General features: G+C 36.3%; 1 protein-coding gene across 1 annotated transcript in view; it reads right to left on the reverse strand.

Moving 5' to 3' along the window:
* MIPEP (mitochondrial intermediate peptidase) overlaps window positions 1–19,027 on the reverse strand; it is a 64,254-nt gene that overhangs the window by 12,354 nt on the left and 32,873 nt on the right. Inside the window, exons 14-16 of the mRNA XM_066313074.1 lie at window positions 18,637–18,746; window positions 12,918–12,992; window positions 8,403–8,522 (exon numbers count right to left, since the gene is read on the reverse strand). Of these exons, the coding sequence (XP_066169171.1) occupies window positions 8,403–8,522; window positions 12,918–12,992; window positions 18,637–18,746 (305 nt within the window). The remainder of the gene's footprint in view (window positions 1–8,402; window positions 8,523–12,917; window positions 12,993–18,636; window positions 18,747–19,027) is intronic.

Below are 19,027 nucleotides of genomic sequence, written 5' to 3' on the forward strand. Positions count from 1 at the left end.
AATGTTCTTCCGACAGCTTCTGCTGTGACTTTAGGTACTTTAAAGTACATTTATGTCCATTTTGCTTTGCATCTAAAGACAAAAAACACAAGTCAGAACCTGAAAAGACCCAATACTAAATCAAGAGAAGGATTTTTGTCATTTAAGACTTCTAATTGCAAAATGCGTGCTACAATAATTATGTCAATCAGCAAGTTGTTGAATTGTTTCCATGAAGAACAATATTTGATGGAGATGATATCTGGTGCCCTCCCCCTTCTTAATTAAAATCTTATTCTGGCAGGAAACCCAACAAAAGAGCCGCCAACTTATCTCCCTCAGCGGCTATTGGGTGGAGAACCCCTTGTGTCTGGCACTAACTTGATACTACTGCTCCTAATGCCCTTGAATTTAGCTCTCAGCACAGCTAGAAAACTCCTGAGAGTCAAGGGGAAGCTGCAGGCTCTGGTTCCTCGGAGTCAGGAGAGGAGAGAAGGGCGATTAGCATGGGAATCAGCACAGGCTACTTCCCTCTGTTGAGGCCAAGGTTTATCAATGCCAGTGGAAACCCAGGACAACGCTGCTCTGCCATGCAGACTAGCACACTTTGGCCAGTGCTTTGAAGATGTCCTTGACTCATTCTCACTTGAAGAAATGGTTTAATGAGTATCAGAGTGCAGAGTTTGCAAACTGTGCCAGCAGCAACCTCTGGGGAACAGCTGGAACACTCCCTGACTGTAGAAACAACTCTCTCCATAGGTATGCAGTAGCTTGCTTGGTCAACTTACATTCTGGATTTTTTACCTCAATCCCTCTAAGTTTTATACAATTACATCATCATTCTTCTGGAGTTTCACAATAATAATAAATTCAATAAAGAACCACCTTCTTTCCTGCCCTTTCTATCTTGCTTAGAAGAACAGAAAACCAATTTCAGGAAATATCATCTCATGCTGTGCCTCTAACTCTAACATCAATACTCTTCAGTTTCCCAGGGCTGTGCGTTTCTCTGTCAGGAATGGGAGAACACAAAGTAAAGCAAACCAGAGACACCGCTGACATTTCAGAAAGCGAGTCAAGCAAGAGATTAAGATTTCAATTTGTAACACTTCCGTGTTTTTATTATAAAATGATAAATAAATCTAGCAAGGCAGGGAATGTAAATATTTTTGCAGTTGTTTACACTAAGGAAGAGGAAAGGAATTTAACATGCAATTAACCACTTAGGTGATTCTAGATACATACCATATGGTCTTTGAATTGCTTAAAGAAAAATATTTCATTTTTATTTATAAACTATTCATGAATTTGAGCTGCTTATAGCAAAATAATTTAGAACTATTTACTCTATACCCTCTTCTCTCCTCCCAAGAAAGGGACTGAGGGGAGGGGATATTGGTGAAAATAAAGAATACTGACATCAAAAATCTATGTATGATTTACATTGCTTAACAACGTTTAAAAGACAAAGAGATATAAAAATGGATTCTTTACTGTGTCCTTTAACTGATCTTACGTGGACAAGTTAATAGACAGTGTTACTTGTAAATACTGTAACCAGTCTTTTTCAAGTAAAATATAAGAAATTTGCAAATATACAATTTCCAAACAAATCCTTTATGTCATACCATGCAATTCTACACAGATATACATACACATGCAATACCCCCTCTTCAATTACAATTACTAATTTCTATGATTGCCTAAGATATAAATTCATAGGCCTGAGACAAATAGAATCAGGTCACTGTTTCCTCTGGGTACAGACTTGCACTGAAGCCAAATTAAACCTAATTTTAGGTATTGACCTATTAGTTTAAAATAAAAATCATGAATGCTGCCTAGGATAAGCCCTTACAAAATCCAAGAAATACCCCAAGCAACATAGTAACTGCAAAATATATTTGCAAGTATACCCTTAATCAAGTAAAGTATCTGAACCAACACTGGAAGATGAAATCACTTCCTGTTTTACAGTACTGTTTATTTACTATCTTTGGCTAGAGTCATTCTAGAAATGGATTTAAGGGATCATGACTTTAATCCTTAATCTGCCACAAGTGCAGTGTGAATTTAAAGAAATTACATACACCCTACCTCAGCCACCTTCTGTGAAGCAAAAGTGCTAATAGTTCCTCTGTCTGGTTCTTTTCTGTTTTGACTTTTCATAGAAAGGACAGTGCACTTGAAGAGAACTTCATTTCAGACTCTCTAGGCTGTGTTTATGGCAATGATGTATTCAGTTGTATCTATCACTGCAAATATAGCTCCAGTACTGCAATCTCAGGAAGGAAAAAGAGCATGTGAGCCATGAAAACAGAACTACATCAAACTAGATGAAACTATATATGTTTTCATATATATGTACAACATATCTAAATATATTCAAAATGTTAACAGGAAACCTATGCAACTACTTCTTGCACTGTTCCTTAATATGGTCTACCACATGGTAAATATGGTCAATACTATCACTAAAGTATGTTTGAGTTTCATGGGGCTAACACTTAGGAAAAGAATTTCCTTAAAAGTGCTTCATATCTTATGATATCTGTAAACACTCTACTGCTGTAGATAGTTGCCCAGTGAATAGTGTCATATAACCACTGGAAAACAAATCTTCACAGTATTTGCTATCAGCATTTTCTTTATCATAAAATGAACTCAACTCCACAAAGACAGAAACCTAAACAAACCTTGAAAGGTGACTTTAAGAGCTTTTGAAAGTCCCAGCATCTACTTTAATACTGACCTCAGCAGGGCACCAATCTTCTTGAAACGGCTTTTAGCTATTAATTATTTATAGAACTATCACTTCTCCAGAGTTTACTGTGCATTCCTTTATTAATCTTTTCCTCAGACCCAGACTCTTCAATTTAATTTTAAAGTATACTTTTAAGAAGGCTCATATGAAAACTAATCCAGGGACTTGCACTCTGTATAAACAACTTTAGTTTCCAACATGGCAAGGTAAAAAATCACCTTAAAGGGGTTACACAAACTTCAAGGGTTGAGTACTAACATATGACTTCATCTCTCTTCAAAACTCAAAAAAGTGCAATATGAGCAACATCAGTACCTCTCAAGTAACTGCAGAGGGAGAAAAAGTGGAAAAGCCATCCTCTCTAAAGGTTCTTTGGCTTTACTATGAAACCTATGTCTCTGTGATCTACAACAGTGGTTTCTTTAAAACTACCTTTAAGACACTAGGTGTCTGCTTCTCTCTTCAACAAATGAGGGAAAAAATGAACAATACTTTAAAAGATTAGATACTACCCATAGTCACATCTGCTATAAATTATATAATTTTTCCCCTCCTACTATTTTCTCATTAATAAGAAACAAATAATCACAGCCTCAATTCCAAACGATTTTTCACAAAGGTTCTCAATACCATTCATGATTGCTCATAAAGGTCTCTTTGCTAGCCAAATACTGGATTTCCTTAACTTTCCTCATAGTTCATGTTTCCAATCTGAACAGATTCCTGGCGATGTCCACTTAAAATATCCCTGTCTGAAACTAAGCTTTCACCTTTGTCAGCATGTTTTCTGTGTATTGACTCAGCCACAAATCTACAGTTTGGTTGTACAACTATAACTTGCAAGTGTCAGAAAGCTTGCTAAGAGTAGTTATGCTATCAATTACTTACAACCTGTTTCCAAGGTTAATCAATGTCTTAGGAAGAAAGTGGATTTTTTCCACCTTAGGCACTTCAGAACAAAACTGGGGCTATTTTGCTCACTTGATTGTTCTCAAGGTACTTAGAAGCTGCTTAATAATTGCTTCTACTGCTTGTTGAGCAACAAAATCTGAACAATTAGTCTACAGTTCTCAAGTTCTTCTCCCTTATAAGAGCAGTTATCATAACACTACTTTTTCATGAGCTTGTGAGTGATAATTCATCTAAGTCACTGAATGTTTTAACAAGCTTAAATACTGATCATCTGACTGCAACTAATCTATTTGTTTCATAATCTCAGTACTGTTTCAATCCATCTTAAAAATTGCATGCATTACTTATAAAATTTCACTTATTTTCAAAAAATGCTGAGGCAGAATAGAATATCACTGCTTTCTCTGACATTTATTGTTTTTCTTTCTCCCACTCTCCTCTTGCTTCTTGAGTAATTATGGAATTCTATTACCTTCTTTACTTGCAATTTGCAACTCAGCATTTCTAACCTTTTTTATTCTGAATTCTTCCATTCTTTTAGTCATTATCTCTAGTCATATAATGATTTCTACTTTTTATTATCTTAATAAAGTTTTAAAGGGCTTGGTCCTTTACTGCCAAAGCTTTTGTGCATCAGGACGGTTTGTATCCTTGGTTCAATCTCTTGGATAACTACATAATGTCTTTTGAATCATCATACTTAACTGTGTTCCAGTTCCAGCAAATATCTGGCAGCCTTCCTCTTTCTGATGCATTGTTTTTAACAATTTTTGTTGGGTTTGGTTTCTAAGCTGCTAGAAACTTCCAGTTTTACTTCTGGATCATTAGAACTTACCCTGTATTCTGTTCTTCGCACTTTCATATAGCTTTCACTTTTCTGATAACCTCCCTTTCACAGATAGTCAGATATACAGGCTTTTTCTCCCACTGAGCTCTTTTTAGCATCTTATTGATTAGCACCATAAATTTTATTCCTTCATCTGCCATCCAGAACTGTTTTCTTTAAAAGCTCTTTGCCAATAGCACCCGTTCTACCTTTTAACTGGTTTTTTTTTACATTTCCTTTAATCTGGCTTTCAGTTTTGCTTAGGTTCTAAAGTTACATCATAGTTTAGCCTAATAAATCTAAAATAAATTTTGGAAGGTTTTAGACAAAATAAATATGAAGTGAAATTACAGTTTAAAATTTAATAGGTAGCCACTACGTAGCCTTTCTTACCAATAATTTTAAGATTTATGCTCACCACTTGAGTTAAGTTTTCAGAATTCAAAACCACTTTTACCAGAGGTCAAAGGTTATCACTTACTTACTTTAAGCCAGCTGCCTCATTGCTTGCTCAGTCTATTTATTCTTTTTATATGCATTACTGATATTCACATGAAATTCACATACAGAAACAGAGTTATATATAACTGCACGTTAGTAGTCATTCCAAAAACCTAACAAGAAATCCTATAACAGTGGATACGACAAGGACACAGATGGTAGATTCTATGAGATACTTCACCCAAAGTGCCAACTAGCCCTCAGTAGGCTGAGGAATAAGCCTGTTAAAACTACGCTTTCTTGTACACAGGTTTTCTTCAACAACAACAAAACAGGAGGCTTTGGCTCATGGCAGCCATGTGTGATGCAAAAACTATTTTCTCTCTGTAGAGAAGCCAGTTCTGCCAATTGACATCAGCTCCTCCTCAGCTGACCAAACACCCATGCTCCTGTATGTTCCCGGTGTTTTCCACACCCATAGCAAACCACATCTTTCCATAGTGCCTGACAGCCTCCCTGAGCAAGCACTCCAAATGTTAAGTTGCATCTCATCCATTGATTTCCTTTGTCAGGAACATGACAGACACAACCATAGCAAGTTAAGACAAGGACCTAGGTGGAGCCCTCCAAGGTCAGGATCCCTGTCTGGGCAGAGTCCTCCCAGCTGCAGGAAGAAGACAGACTAACAATCACATTGGTGATACACCATTTTCATACACGTCTTTGCTCTAGGGCATCTCTCACAATACCTGCCTTGCCTTGGCTGGCTAACACTTTTGGTCTCACAGGTGTTTCAGTTTTTCCGAACACCAGCAACCACAGGTCATGCTGCCAAAGAAATCTGCACTCTGGACAAAACTGCATAACCATAATTAAACCTGTAACCTGATGCACATTTTATGGCATCAGTAAAGGTGGTCCTTCTGAACTAATACACATTTTTAATATGCTCAAACAAAAAGGCATATAGCAAATTATTCAGTGTTCCAAAAAATATCAAAGGCACCCTACATAACAACATGTTGCCTCCTATCAAATATAATTATAATGATGTGTGTGGGTTAATTGCATCATCACACTTTGTATTCAAGCACTACACAAGAAATTCAGCTGTTTCTGGAAGAAAAGTCAACCAGAAGACCACGTAATTTTAAAAAAATACTAAAGGGACTATTTGGCAATGTTCTAAAAACGAACCCAGATTCACTATGCCTAACTCTTCAAAACCTTCTTTCCTCACAGTCACAGTCAAACCAGCATCTCTCACCAAAATTCCAGATTAGAAAAGGCTATTAGAATGCACAGACAATTAATAGGTAAGTCCATAATAATTTTCTGAAAATAAGAATCAGTAACTAAAACTACTTACAAAGAAAATACAGGTATGATAATCTGGGCAGTTGCTGTTTATTGTACAACCACTTCATTATTGAGAGCTCTTTCCTGTAACTGCAGGAGGCTGCAAACTCCACTATGATTGCAGAGTCTGTTTACCCTGTGTGTCATTTTCTGTTACAATATTGAACCAACCCCCCCAGCAGGAGATAGGAATTATTATGCTTGGCGAAGGACTAGCAATGGCACACCATTAAGTTTTGATGACTGTCTCAAGGGAAAGTAGTTTTCAAGTCTGAACTTGGGGGACATGAGGGGACTAAGCAACAGATTATGGGGAGAAACTTTGATCATGTCTCAGATTGATCAAAGGGTCATCCGATATATGTTCAAAAGGCTCTCTGGGCATCCTGGGGACAAAGGCAGAGACCAGGGGACATCCACCAAAAGCAGACAGTATCATCAACTGCAAGGCAGGCCATAATAAATGAGAACTGACTTTGCAAGAGGTAAGAAATAAGCTATGATTTGAAGAAAAGTTTGGGGCAAAAGCAGAGTACTGAATTCCCCACAGTGCACAGATTTTGACACAATGTATATTCAGGAAGAAGTGGCTGGAAAAAGTATGGCCATTATTATTTTGTTTATCCTGCTTTCTTAGAAGAACCAAAAGGAAGATTTGTTTGCTTTTTAAAAATATCATAAGAACTCAATAATCCAGCCTGTGCAAAATTGCTCTTCATTTTTCAGACTCAGTAACACTAACTTCCTCTGGCAACAAACCTGCCAGACATTAAAAAACCAGGCATATACATTTCCTTGCCCCCTGCCTGGCAGTCGTCAGCTTCTGGATTCAGTAACGGAGCAATGAAATCCCAGTGGAATTTCATCCTCCAGGAGCCAGCAGTCAACTTTGTATACTTTCGAACAGATAAGCAATGGCCAGCCAGAGATTGAGATTTGCATTATTCAGACAAACAAAGTCTAGTGGGGTGCTGCTTCTCTGTGCTTCCATCTGACTTCCTTTCTGCCTTGCATGTGGCACCAGCTCCCGTGCCTGTCTGCATCAACGCAGCCAATGCAAACACTGCTGCGTGCAACGCCTGCTGCCCCAGACGTTAATTACTCTACAGAGTACTAATGTTATTCTAATGCAATTTTTCTCTGTTTTGCTGAAATTTAAACTGTCTTACAGTTCTTGCAGTAATGCTACATTCAATAAATATAAACACAGACTTTTTGAGTATTCATAAATCCACAGTACATTTTGCTGGGATTAAGTTCCAGGCCAAAACTTGCTGTCGCACTTCAAAATGATTCTATAGTCACTACAAGATGTTACACTTTTTTGGAGGTGTGAGCAGTGGCAGTAGAGTTTTGACAAAGAAATGGATGTCCCAACACCATTCTCAGAGAAGGAAATACACATTTTGCTAAGAAGAAAAGTACATTTTATGAGAAGCAGAAAAAGGATTTGGATATTCCGACCACAGTGTCAAACAGTGACTGGGGAGACAGGCTCCAGGTGGGAATTTAGCTTCACATAGACCAGGAAATCCCATGATTGCTGTCTATGCAAACTGCACCTTGGGCTGTCACATGAAGCACAGAACAAACACATATCATGATGAAGGTGAAAATTACATAGCTCAGTAGAACTCCAGGCTTTTACACTTTCATAGCATGTGAAAGGATAAATGACATGACAAATGTCACAAGAATACAGTGAAAGAAACACACTTCCATTTCCTGCTTCACACTTTCTCTCATGCTGACCACATACAAACACCAACGTGTAGCACAGTGTTTTGCTGCCTTTTATAAGCAGCCTTTAAAGTTAGAATAAACCCTCTTTCCAGTATTGTTTCCAGTGCCTTCCTTACTAAGAAAATAAAAGCAAGGTAATCAAGTTCATCATTATGAGACTATAACTATACAAAAGCAAGTACATTAATTTTGATTTTGGGCTGAAAAGATCCGGAGAGTAGTTTGTTGGAAAAAGTGAGTGAAAGAAAGAAACCTATTTCAGTATATTAATGCAGCAAGAAGCATGTAAGCATGCAGGGCAAGAGTCAGGGAGAGGGAGGTATTATTATGCTATCAAAGAAAAGGTGCAGTTTGTACAGTTATTCTGTTGCTACTCACTGTATTGTGTACATATGGCAATCCATAAACTTTCTCCTGTGTTTCCTTTAAAATTTCTGTCGTTGACTTTTTTAGAGGGTGTTTACCGTGGTAGATTTGGTCCAAGACAGCATAAAATACCTGAAGAGAGAAAATACATTTGTCTTTGGCATACGAAAACCAAAAAAGACACAAAGAAAAGAACATGAGAGATGGACTAGGGAGAGGGAACAGTTTAAATATACATGGTTTGGAAATCTGCTATTGTTAGTGTAAGATACTAATGTTATACAAGGAGAGAAACAGGTTTTTGGAGAACACCAACCACCACCATCATGACCTTTCATAAATCCATGTTTAGGTCACTTAGCACACATGGAGTAATAAATTGTCTGCATTTTTAAAATCAATTAGGATCTGTCCCTAAAGTGCTCCAATAATTCCCCTTTTCAAGGTAAGTATTTTAAAATAGATTTAATAAAAAGGCCCTATTTTTAAGTTATTTAAGTGGATACTGCAAAAATAAGTTATTTCAAGATGTGTACATGCCACCATGAGAACACTTCACCCCTGCAGGGGCAAGTTATGGCTTAGGCAGTGAACATAAGAATCATGTCAAGAATATTAGAGAAGCAATGAGGTTGGAAAAGACCTCCAAGATTATCAAGTCCAACCTTTGACCTAAAGGCACCATACCCACTACACAGAGCTGTACCTGATGCTACTGAGCTTCTGCTAGAACCCTGCAACAGCATAGTACTAAGGCAGATTTTTCCTTTATTTTAGCTCACCATTAGAGCAATAAATTGCTAAAGGGTAAGCTTAGCTCAAAGCATACTGCACCAGGAGGATACTTTGCCAGAAGTAAAAGCTGCTGCATGAGCAATTTTTATGCATGTGAAGTACAGCAGAATGTAGGTGCATGACCAGATTACTGAGGTGTTCTCACAGTGGGAAAGCTGCTCCATTAAAAAGATTTTCCAAGCAAAGCCGGTTCTCTGGCACTGGAACAAAAAACATGAAACAGGCATGGACAGAAGAAATGACTGCAGCCTTTTTTTTTAGTATGAAGATTTTCTGTCTTTCTATCTATCAAGGAAGCACAAGGAAGACAGAGGACACCCACTGCTGTGCAACACAAGATTTTTTGAGAAGTTTGATGGATCCAGATGTTTAAGGGAAGAGGTCATCATGTGGTAGGCACATTTCATAGGAAAGTTGACAATAAGGAGCCTCAAAAAGCTTTTTTGCAATGAATGAAGCAAATAATTTGGCTGGAGATTCAGGCCCAGTCACACTCCCAGAATGCAATACCATTCCCAATGACAAATACACTATTCCAGGAACCAAAACCACAAAATTTTACGGAGAAAAAGTTGTTTGGATGTTTTAGGTTATCTAAATAAAACAGCCTCCTGAACCTCAGAAAAGCTTCTTTATTAGGAAATTTTAGAGCAAATCATTCTGAACTCTTCAATAATTTATCAGAATTCAGCATCTTTTTATTTGTTCTGGATAAAACATATAGTTTCACCAAAATCATGACTGTTTCTAAAGGAGTATATTCCTTCTGTTCGAAAAAGCTGTCTTCTAATATAGAGAATTCTGATAGACCTTTTGACAGTCTCTCATGACAAATAACTAATGTGCACATTGATTTTTTTCCAAGAAAAACTGAGGGTTATAAGCAGGGGGGTGAATAAACCGAGACTTGCAGGAGCTATTCCTAGATTTCCTGCTTGTTTCCTACATGGCTAATGAGGATAAGAGACGTCAGCAAGACTCAACTTGCACAATCACCCATTGCAACATTGCAAGTTTTGCGTCCCAGGTAGCAACACTGAACAAGACACTCAACATTGTCCATCTACAAATGCAGAGAAGGCAGCACCTGTTCAGACTAAAAAGATCAAGAGAAACCTATACTACACTGCAAAAACTACAATAATTTTTATCTCTTATATATATATATAAGAAGAGAAAGAGGCTTTACAATGGCTTTGCATTCCTAGTCACTAGAATCCCATTCTTTTTTTTTTTTTTTTTTTTTTTTTTTTACATAGTTTAACAAAAGCTACAGGTTTATGGCAGCAAGGGTAACTGAGAGCATGAGCTACAGTAAGTACCATGAATAGACCTGAAAATGACCTGATATAATAGCCCTAAAAATCTCACTTTCTCCTGTCACCTTAGACGTTTTTAACCCTGCAGCTGTCATTTCACACCAACTTCCCCTCTCCTCTCTACAAAACCCAAATCAATCACGAGGAACTTCAGCATCTGACAATAGACTTCAGCACAGCCTTGATCCTCTTTCTTCTATCTCCAATCTTTCTTTGGACCTGTCTGCAGCTGCTCTTCAGTGTTCCTCACAAGATGAGGGAACTGCATCTGCACAGCAGGGGACTTTCTCTAAAGTGAAATTTGGAGTGAAGCAGTTTGTGGTCAAGGAGCAAAAGCTCAACTCACAGCCAGGAAGTGGGGAAATGTCAACTGAAGGCCAATGAAATGTTCTGCCTAAGGAACAATGTGGTGACAGGGAAATGAGTCACTGAAGTCAACTATAAGCTCTCCCTTGATCCTGGCACAGGTACAGTGTGGGAAGAAAGCTATGAGCCAGGCCACCTGGATAGTATGGTTAAAAAAACCATCCCTGAAAATAAACTTGGATGGACTTTATACCCACATGCATTTCCAGCTACAAACCACAGTTCTGTCTGTTTACACAAGCCTTTGAAATGGGAAACACAGCCGAGGACCACATGATTTTAGGTGACACTGCTGAGGAGCAAGCTAATACTTAATATCAAGCAGTAAGTAGATGATGATTTCTAATTTCAGTAAAACACATTTCTCAAAAGACTTAAAAATATAAAAACTCCATCAAATAGTTTTTTATCTTCATTTTCCATTCTATTTTGCATTTACATTGGTATTTATTTGTTTCACTCGATTACAGTTCTTTCTAGCTCCTTGTCTGCTTAATAGCATTAATATGCACATACTTAAGGCATTTTCCAGTTACTACTGACTGAAAGACTCTGGGATTCAATCTGCCTGGCAAAAGCCTTAGGAGAAGATGTATGGACTCTCCTATCTTTCCTTCTGAGAAACTGATTACACGACCTAAAAGAAAATTCAGAGGTATTACAGTTACAAAAAAGCAGCAATATTTCTTACTTTCACGAGCCAATAGACTTATTTTCTGAACAGACCACAGAAGAATCTCCAGGTGTTTTCCACACTGCTGGAATATTTGTCAGCATTTTTTCTTCTTTTAAAGGTCAAATATAGCTAACATAGCATCTAGCCATCCATCAATACAGAATATAGTTTGCAAAGTCTGAAGATCAGTATTAGAATCATCATTCACAGTATTTTCAGACATAGCTGGCAGCACATATATACTTTGCATCTCCAAATTAAAATATATTTTGCTTCAATTAATTATTGTATTTTTTTCATCTATATGTGTAACAGTATGCACTTCTAATATGAAAGATATTAGCTTCATATTTGACATGTAGTCAACCTTTCTGGGACAATTTTTCCTGAACTGTTCAACAGAACAGCTCTGCCAATCTATCTCTTTGAAATGAGTGCACACTTCTGCAGGTTTTACACCTGGCATCTCCAAAAACATAGCGCTGAAAGTAAGAAATGAATAATATTATTCAGTATGGCATTATGGTCATTTGGCATGGGTTGAAACTAGTTGAACTTAATTTGCATGAGAAAAACGCGATGGCAAGCAGCCTGCTAAATCACTGCATCACTGCCAGCACCAGTCACTCACTGGGCACCCACGGGAACTTGAGCCCACCAGAAGTGGGTGTTCTTGAGCCATGGGGTGTGCAGTGACTCCAAGACAGACTCTAAAGAGGCCCCAGGAGCAGCTGATTGCTTATGGAAATCACTGATCAATCACACCTACCCACAGAAAATACAGATTTATGAATTTATTTACTTCTCCTAGCACTGTGAGAGAGAAGTCTTACATCCTTACAGTTCAGCCAGAAATTTTGATGTGAGAAGTGGCCACTTTTCTCTAGAGCTGCAGAAGAGGACCTCAAATCACATTGCAGTAAATAAATATGCTGGTTTCATTTTACTATGGTAGTCTGTATCTCTCAGTCTTACTATAATTTAATGATCCAAGGTACACAATAAATCCTCAACTTCAAGTTCTCCTTAAATGATTCCATTAATTCAAGAATTCAATCTTAAATCTACATTTGGAAAATCTAAACTACATTTGAGACCATTTTCAAAAGCTGTCATTTTCATGCTATTTTGCTATAGATATAAGTATTTAGGTTTAAGCAGATAGAATATGTTCAGAAAAACAATCATAACAATTAATACAAAATTAATTAATTGATTTGCATATACTTAGATAACACATCTACATTACATTTTACATTTACATTTCATTTTATCTACATTAAAATAAAAAAATCTGGTCAAATTATAAGAACTAAAATATGTTTTGTAAGTGCTGAATAGAGAGTAGAAACGAGAATGCAAAACATATACCTGGAGTTGCATATCAGCTGCAGCACACACCTTCTTGGACTCACATAGTCTTGACACCATGTTTTTTGGTAGCGGCTTGAAAAAAAAAAACAAAGAAGAGATCACATTTAGACTTATTCTTTATTTGTAAATTGTGTTTAAATAGCTAATTACTAGAAGAAGTTGAAGATAAAAGAAAAACCCTCGTGGTAATAAAACACATTTGAAGTGCTTTGCATTGAGGAAGGAAATATTTGCTGAGCAAAGCATTAAATGGCCAATTAAGATATCAGCATTAATCCACACAGCAATAGACAAATCACTAAGTGAAATCTGTGTTTTTCTATAAACTGATTCCATATTCCCTTATATGCCTGTTAAAGATGTTATTACTATTTTTAGACAAAAAGAACAGACTGGGGCAGTTAAAGCCCTCCCACATCATATAACTTATAATACTGAGGTTAATAATACTGTGTTTTCATAATTTCAACCGAGACAGCATCAGACCTTCTACCCTAACCCACATAAAAATATTTAGTTGTACTGAACAGTAAATATATACCCTTTGAAAATTTTAACAAAGTTAAATTTATTCCACATCTATGGCAATAAAATTATCCATGCCACCACATACTGCAAAGTCAGAAACACTTTTCAAGTCATTAAACAAACTTTTTGATTTTCCATCCAGATGTCCGCAAATACATTCAAAGACTTTTTAATGTCAGATTTTTAAGAACATCTGTCTATGAATGCTTGACCTTACACTTTTTCCACTGCTTGCTGAAGCTTTTCAATAGATGTTTTCCCTAACAAACATTTTCTTCTCTTTTCTAGCAGCTTCCTTAACCAAGCAAATAAAATATGGTTAAAATAACTGCATTCTTGCTAAAATATTAAGAAAGGTACCACGAGTTGTACAGTATTATAGAGATGCTAGGTATTAAACTTGACTCTAAAATCATACCTAGTGCTTTTATAGTGTGTTCAAGCACTCAAGAAATAATCCAAGGAAGTCTACAGATATGGCAAAGCCATATGTTTAGATTCTCTGCAAATTACATGACTTCAAGACAAACAGTGTTCACAAAATAAAAACCCAGCTCTAGAGAAGTTGCACCTAAGTGAAGAAAATTTTATCAATTGTCTCTGGAATCTCAAGGTTGAAGCAGGTAAGAAAAATGCTCTGGTTGCACAGCTGCTTTATGCAGTACTTGCTAAGGCTTGCAACCTCTTCTCAAGGTCATAAGTTGGCTAGGTCAAGCATGCTATAAAATCAGAGAATTTAATAAGGCAGAAAGTAAAGTAGAAAAGAAGTTAGAATTGGTGAAAGTATTTTGCTTGGACAATTATTCTTGCTGTTCTATGAATGTCTTTGTACACAAGTAGGGCATAGCCTTCAATGCCCTTTCATCTTGGAACTAAAGTACATCTGGGTTTGCAATAACACTGTTTCAACAAGGAAACCTATAGAATTTTGAACAGATTTTGCTAAGCACAAAACCTATCAGCAAGTTATGGCAGCTTTTTGAAGGCTTTTTTCCCCTAATGAACTAGTACAACAAAACTGATTTCTTGTAGGGGCATCTGTATGTTGGACACAGCAAAGTAAGAGAAAACTGATGGAAATTCTTAAACTGCAATTTGTCAGTGTCACAGATCTGAACAACCAAAAGCTTAGCAATAGCAAATATGCATGTTTTACGAAGTTATCATTTAAGAGGATTCAAGTCAAGAGTCCTCCTACCTAAGGTCAAATAAACTCTTTCAAACATAATGCTATTTCAATTTTATATTTCTTCTGTATTAAATGATGACAAGACGAAATTCTAGAGACCGAGTAAAATACAGGTAATTTTACAAGAAGTCTCCAAGAAAATTCTGTTAACTTTTTTTGTAGCCATATGAATGTCAAACAATCGATGTCAATCTACTGTGCATTGAAGAGCAAGCTCTACTGTTTGAGCAGACTAAAATCAAGAAGAAAGTACAAGTCATTCTAATGACTACGCTTGTCGACAAAAAGGCAAAGGAAGAAAAAATATTTGTCTTCCTTAAATCTCTCAGTGTGATAGTCACTAAGCTGGCTCAAAGATTTTGTTGTGATCATAATTCACAAGCCAAGTAGAATTTAGCTTAGCAGAAAAACAATGACAAAATTAGGTTAAATTAAAAGAACTTAAATTGATAAAGAAATCACTTATTTTTCCCAAAACACTTTTCCCAAAAGACTTCAGGGAAGCAAAATTTTACTACAGAGGGTTTTTCAAAGATCACAACTCCATTCCAAGGTATGTTTCTGTGAATGTCATGCACAGAGATATGCTGAGATCTTGAACTGGAGCATGTACTGTTTCAGGCAATTGAATCTATTCCTCCTAGATCCATTACAATCTCAAAAAGCCCCTTAATAAGCAGCTGAATGAATTAAAAAAAGGCAGCAGCCTTCTTACTTCACTTCTCCTGAAAGATGAACTCTCAGATAAAACCAGAATGAGACTGTCATCTATCTTCTGAAATAAAGATTTCACAGAGCTCTGGCTAAAACTATGTCATTGAATAACCACTCCATTTTTTAAATTTAAACAATGCACTCTTTACTTTGAGGTTCACTTTTCTATCCTTCTCCAATAAGTAACTTTAAGATCCTGGAATGAATTTTTCAGCATGTTTTTCATGGTGGCTAAAAGAACAGAATTCCCTGTGCCCCAAAGCATGCTTAACTCGTCACCATTGTGTAGTAACTGCAATACATTACAACCCTTTACTATCTGTGGGCTTTTTCTTGTAATCATGCTAATACAATACTGTCTTTGTAATTCCATCTCTGTGAAAAATGAACTCAGTTCAAATTTGAACAGCTGAAACACTGGCCTTTGTTCAAGAGAGCCTTCAAAGAGGCACAAGCTTAAAATGATTTAGCTCAGACCTACCACATATCTCTGCACTTTACAAATGAAATTAAACAATCACAGTGATACAGAATGGCACCCATACACCAGACTGTCTATTTTAGCACTGCAATGCTCTCATTTTGGTACGGCTTGACTTCATGAGCTTACCTGACTAATCTAACTTTAGTAACTAATTATTACAGTCCTCTCTATTTATTCATTTTATCTCAAGGATTTTTGGTTTGAGTCATCTTTTGGATGAAAGGAAAAGGAGGCTTGTTATCTTCTTGAAGCAAACAGATTTGTACCAGCCCACTTTTTCAACTAAGTGCAAAAGACTTGCTCCTTTTGACAGAAGAGCTTGCAAGGCTTATCACTCCTCAACATTCAACAGCACAACCTTTCAAAAGGGACAGAAGGCAGAAACAAGCTTTCTATAAACTTCAAGATATTTTGGACTAGCACCGCATGATCTACATCAAAATGAACTGTCCTCTTTGAAGGTCTGCACATAAATTTCTTTTTCTGCAATGCTACTGAAATACAACTTTCAACAGTTCACATGTTTTAATAATCAAAACACCTCTTTCCCCTCCTCTTCCCACAAGCACTGATTATAAGTGCAGATCCTCAAAGATGAGTCCTTCTACAACTGACTTATAGCAATGGCTAATATGAGATTACACTGACAAGTTTTTCTGAAGCAAATATGTTCACCAGGAATATAAAAAACCACACCACCTGAAGTCTATGTGCAAAAAACTAGAGTGTAGATGCTGCAACGCCAAAAGAAAGATGCTTTGTCGAATTATCTGCACTGCCTCTGACACAAACTGGGTCAGTAGCAACTCCTCTTGCCAACATCCAGCAGAGCTCTGTTGGTGTAGCTGTTGCAGAAAAGATCCTTGTAGCACAGAAAGGCTCAGTCTCCTAATTCATAAAAACAAAATTAATGGAAGTTCTTGGACAGAACAACATATTGATGAAATGGTTTCACAGTTTTCGTATTTTAACTTTTTCATCTACTTTCCTTACTTCCACTTGAAAAGGGAGAAAAGCGGACTCATTTTTTTCTCTAATCAATCAAAAAATGGATAAACAAAAAAAAATTCGAATTTTCTATTTGCTCAACAAAAGAATTAATTAAAAGAACAAGCAGAGAAAGTAAGCCCCAAAAAGATCTTTGTGAGGTTGAAAATGTAAGAGAAATGGGATTTTCAGGTCAAACTACTTCATTACATAAACACAACAGAAAAGATTACTTCAATCTATTTGTATTTAAATGACAAACGTAGAAATCTGATATCAGATTCTTAAAATCACCTTAGATGAACCAACATAAGGAAAAGCAGATTTATAGATGTTGGATAATGGCTTAAACTCAAAAATTTTAAAAAAAGCAATTAAAAGGAAGCCATCTAAAGCTCTCAAGAGCCACAGAGTAGTTTCGGGCTCCTCTTCTCATCTTCCAGCACAATCCATTCTTGCCCCCTTCAAGACTGGATTTCTACATCAAACCTCTCTCAACTGCTCTCTCAAAGGGGAAGATTTCACCACCAATAAACAGAAGTAGTTTATGGAAATGCCAAATGGGACACAGTGTCTGGTTCTAAGCTTTTGCATTGAAACTAAACATGGTTTAGATTTGTCAAGTAATTTTGAAAATACAAAGCCATAAATCATTTTCTACAAATCTCTTTCAGATGTTTTAGTGAAGCTCATTCTCTGAACTCATATGCAATCAGATTAACTCCATGCTGTTTAAACACTACATGAACTTTACAGAGAACATTAAAAAGTCCATTTTTGCATGTGAATTCGAACAGATAAATAACCAACACTCCCAAACTGAGTTTAACTCCCAGGTTTCAAACAGAACTTTCTTAGTGCAATAAATTCTGCAGAAATTATTGCTTTGTTGAAAGGAAAAAAAAATTACAGAGCAAATTTCTCAGACAGTATCTATTAAAATAGAAGTTAAGCAACAACTTTTCCTAACTGTTCAGTGGATGCAAACATAATTCTACTGCCATAATACTGAAAACCGCTGAATGCTTAGTATTGGATAAAAAGCTCCAATGAAGTATAACACAACACAGCTTAAGTGGAATTTTTGAAATGTCTGTGTAAATACAAATAATTTTCTACTGCCATACCTTCAAGTGACCACCAAAAGTCACCTTGTTCCAAAGAGCACTGTTTTCCAAATACCCCACAAAAGCAGATCCTTGCAAGACTGATAAAAAATAACTTCATGTAAGAACAGCATCGGCTTTTTAATGCAGAAATATATGACTGACAGAATTTAACTAATCCTAATATAATCCTAAATAGAGAATTATGTTTTTCATCACAAAATATTTCAATCACTGCCCTACACTGTGCTAAAAATGGAAATTTTGAAACACTGCAAATCATCTCCATTTTCATCCATGATTGGCTATCTGAGCTTTATTTTGAGACAGACTTTAGAGTTCAATGACAAATCCTATTTTTGCCATAACTTACCTGTAGTTTTATTAAACCATTCCAAACAACTTGATTCACACAGAAGTTGTCCACCTACTGTGCCTTGTACAAAAAAAAAGGCTGAAAGTTTTAAATATGTAATTGGAGCCTTGGATATAAGAACTCCATATTCTTCCATAGATTACCTTTATCTTTTTTGCAATGACAATATTAACATTCTTCTGAATAACTGTAATTGTAATACTAAAATAATTTTATCTATTAAAACAAATAAACAAATAAAATTTGTTTATTTCTACTTTAAACACATGTAAATATGATACTTTTCCTACATACATTTATTCTTATTTTCAATATTTTACTTTTTTCCCTACCTGTCCTGTTTTATAATGCCTTGCAAACTGGTTAACCACTCGATAGTCATTTGCAAAGTACTCCATCAGAACTGAGGGAACTTCAGCAAAATCAGTAGCACATCTGGTTCCTAGAGGTAGAATAATTGTACACATTAGCATTTGCTATTTCCATTAACACAAATAGTTAACTCTTCCCAAAAGGTTTTGCAACTTTCAGTTTGGACTTTTGGTGAACTTTAATGTTCTTTCATTTATTAAGTCAATATTTTATTTCCATTATTGTACATACTGCCAGAAAAGTTTCATTATGATCCTACACATTTTACTATAAATCACAAAGTAAAACAAAATATTTGAACAGCTGGGTGAGGCACCTTATAAAGCTCTGGATCACACCCTTTTTAAACTA

The sequence above is a fragment of the Sylvia atricapilla genome, chromosome 2 (assembly GCF_009819655.1).
Source record: "Sylvia atricapilla isolate bSylAtr1 chromosome 2, bSylAtr1.pri, whole genome shotgun sequence".
Classification (NCBI taxonomy): Eukaryota; Metazoa; Chordata; class Aves; order Passeriformes; family Sylviidae; genus Sylvia; species Sylvia atricapilla.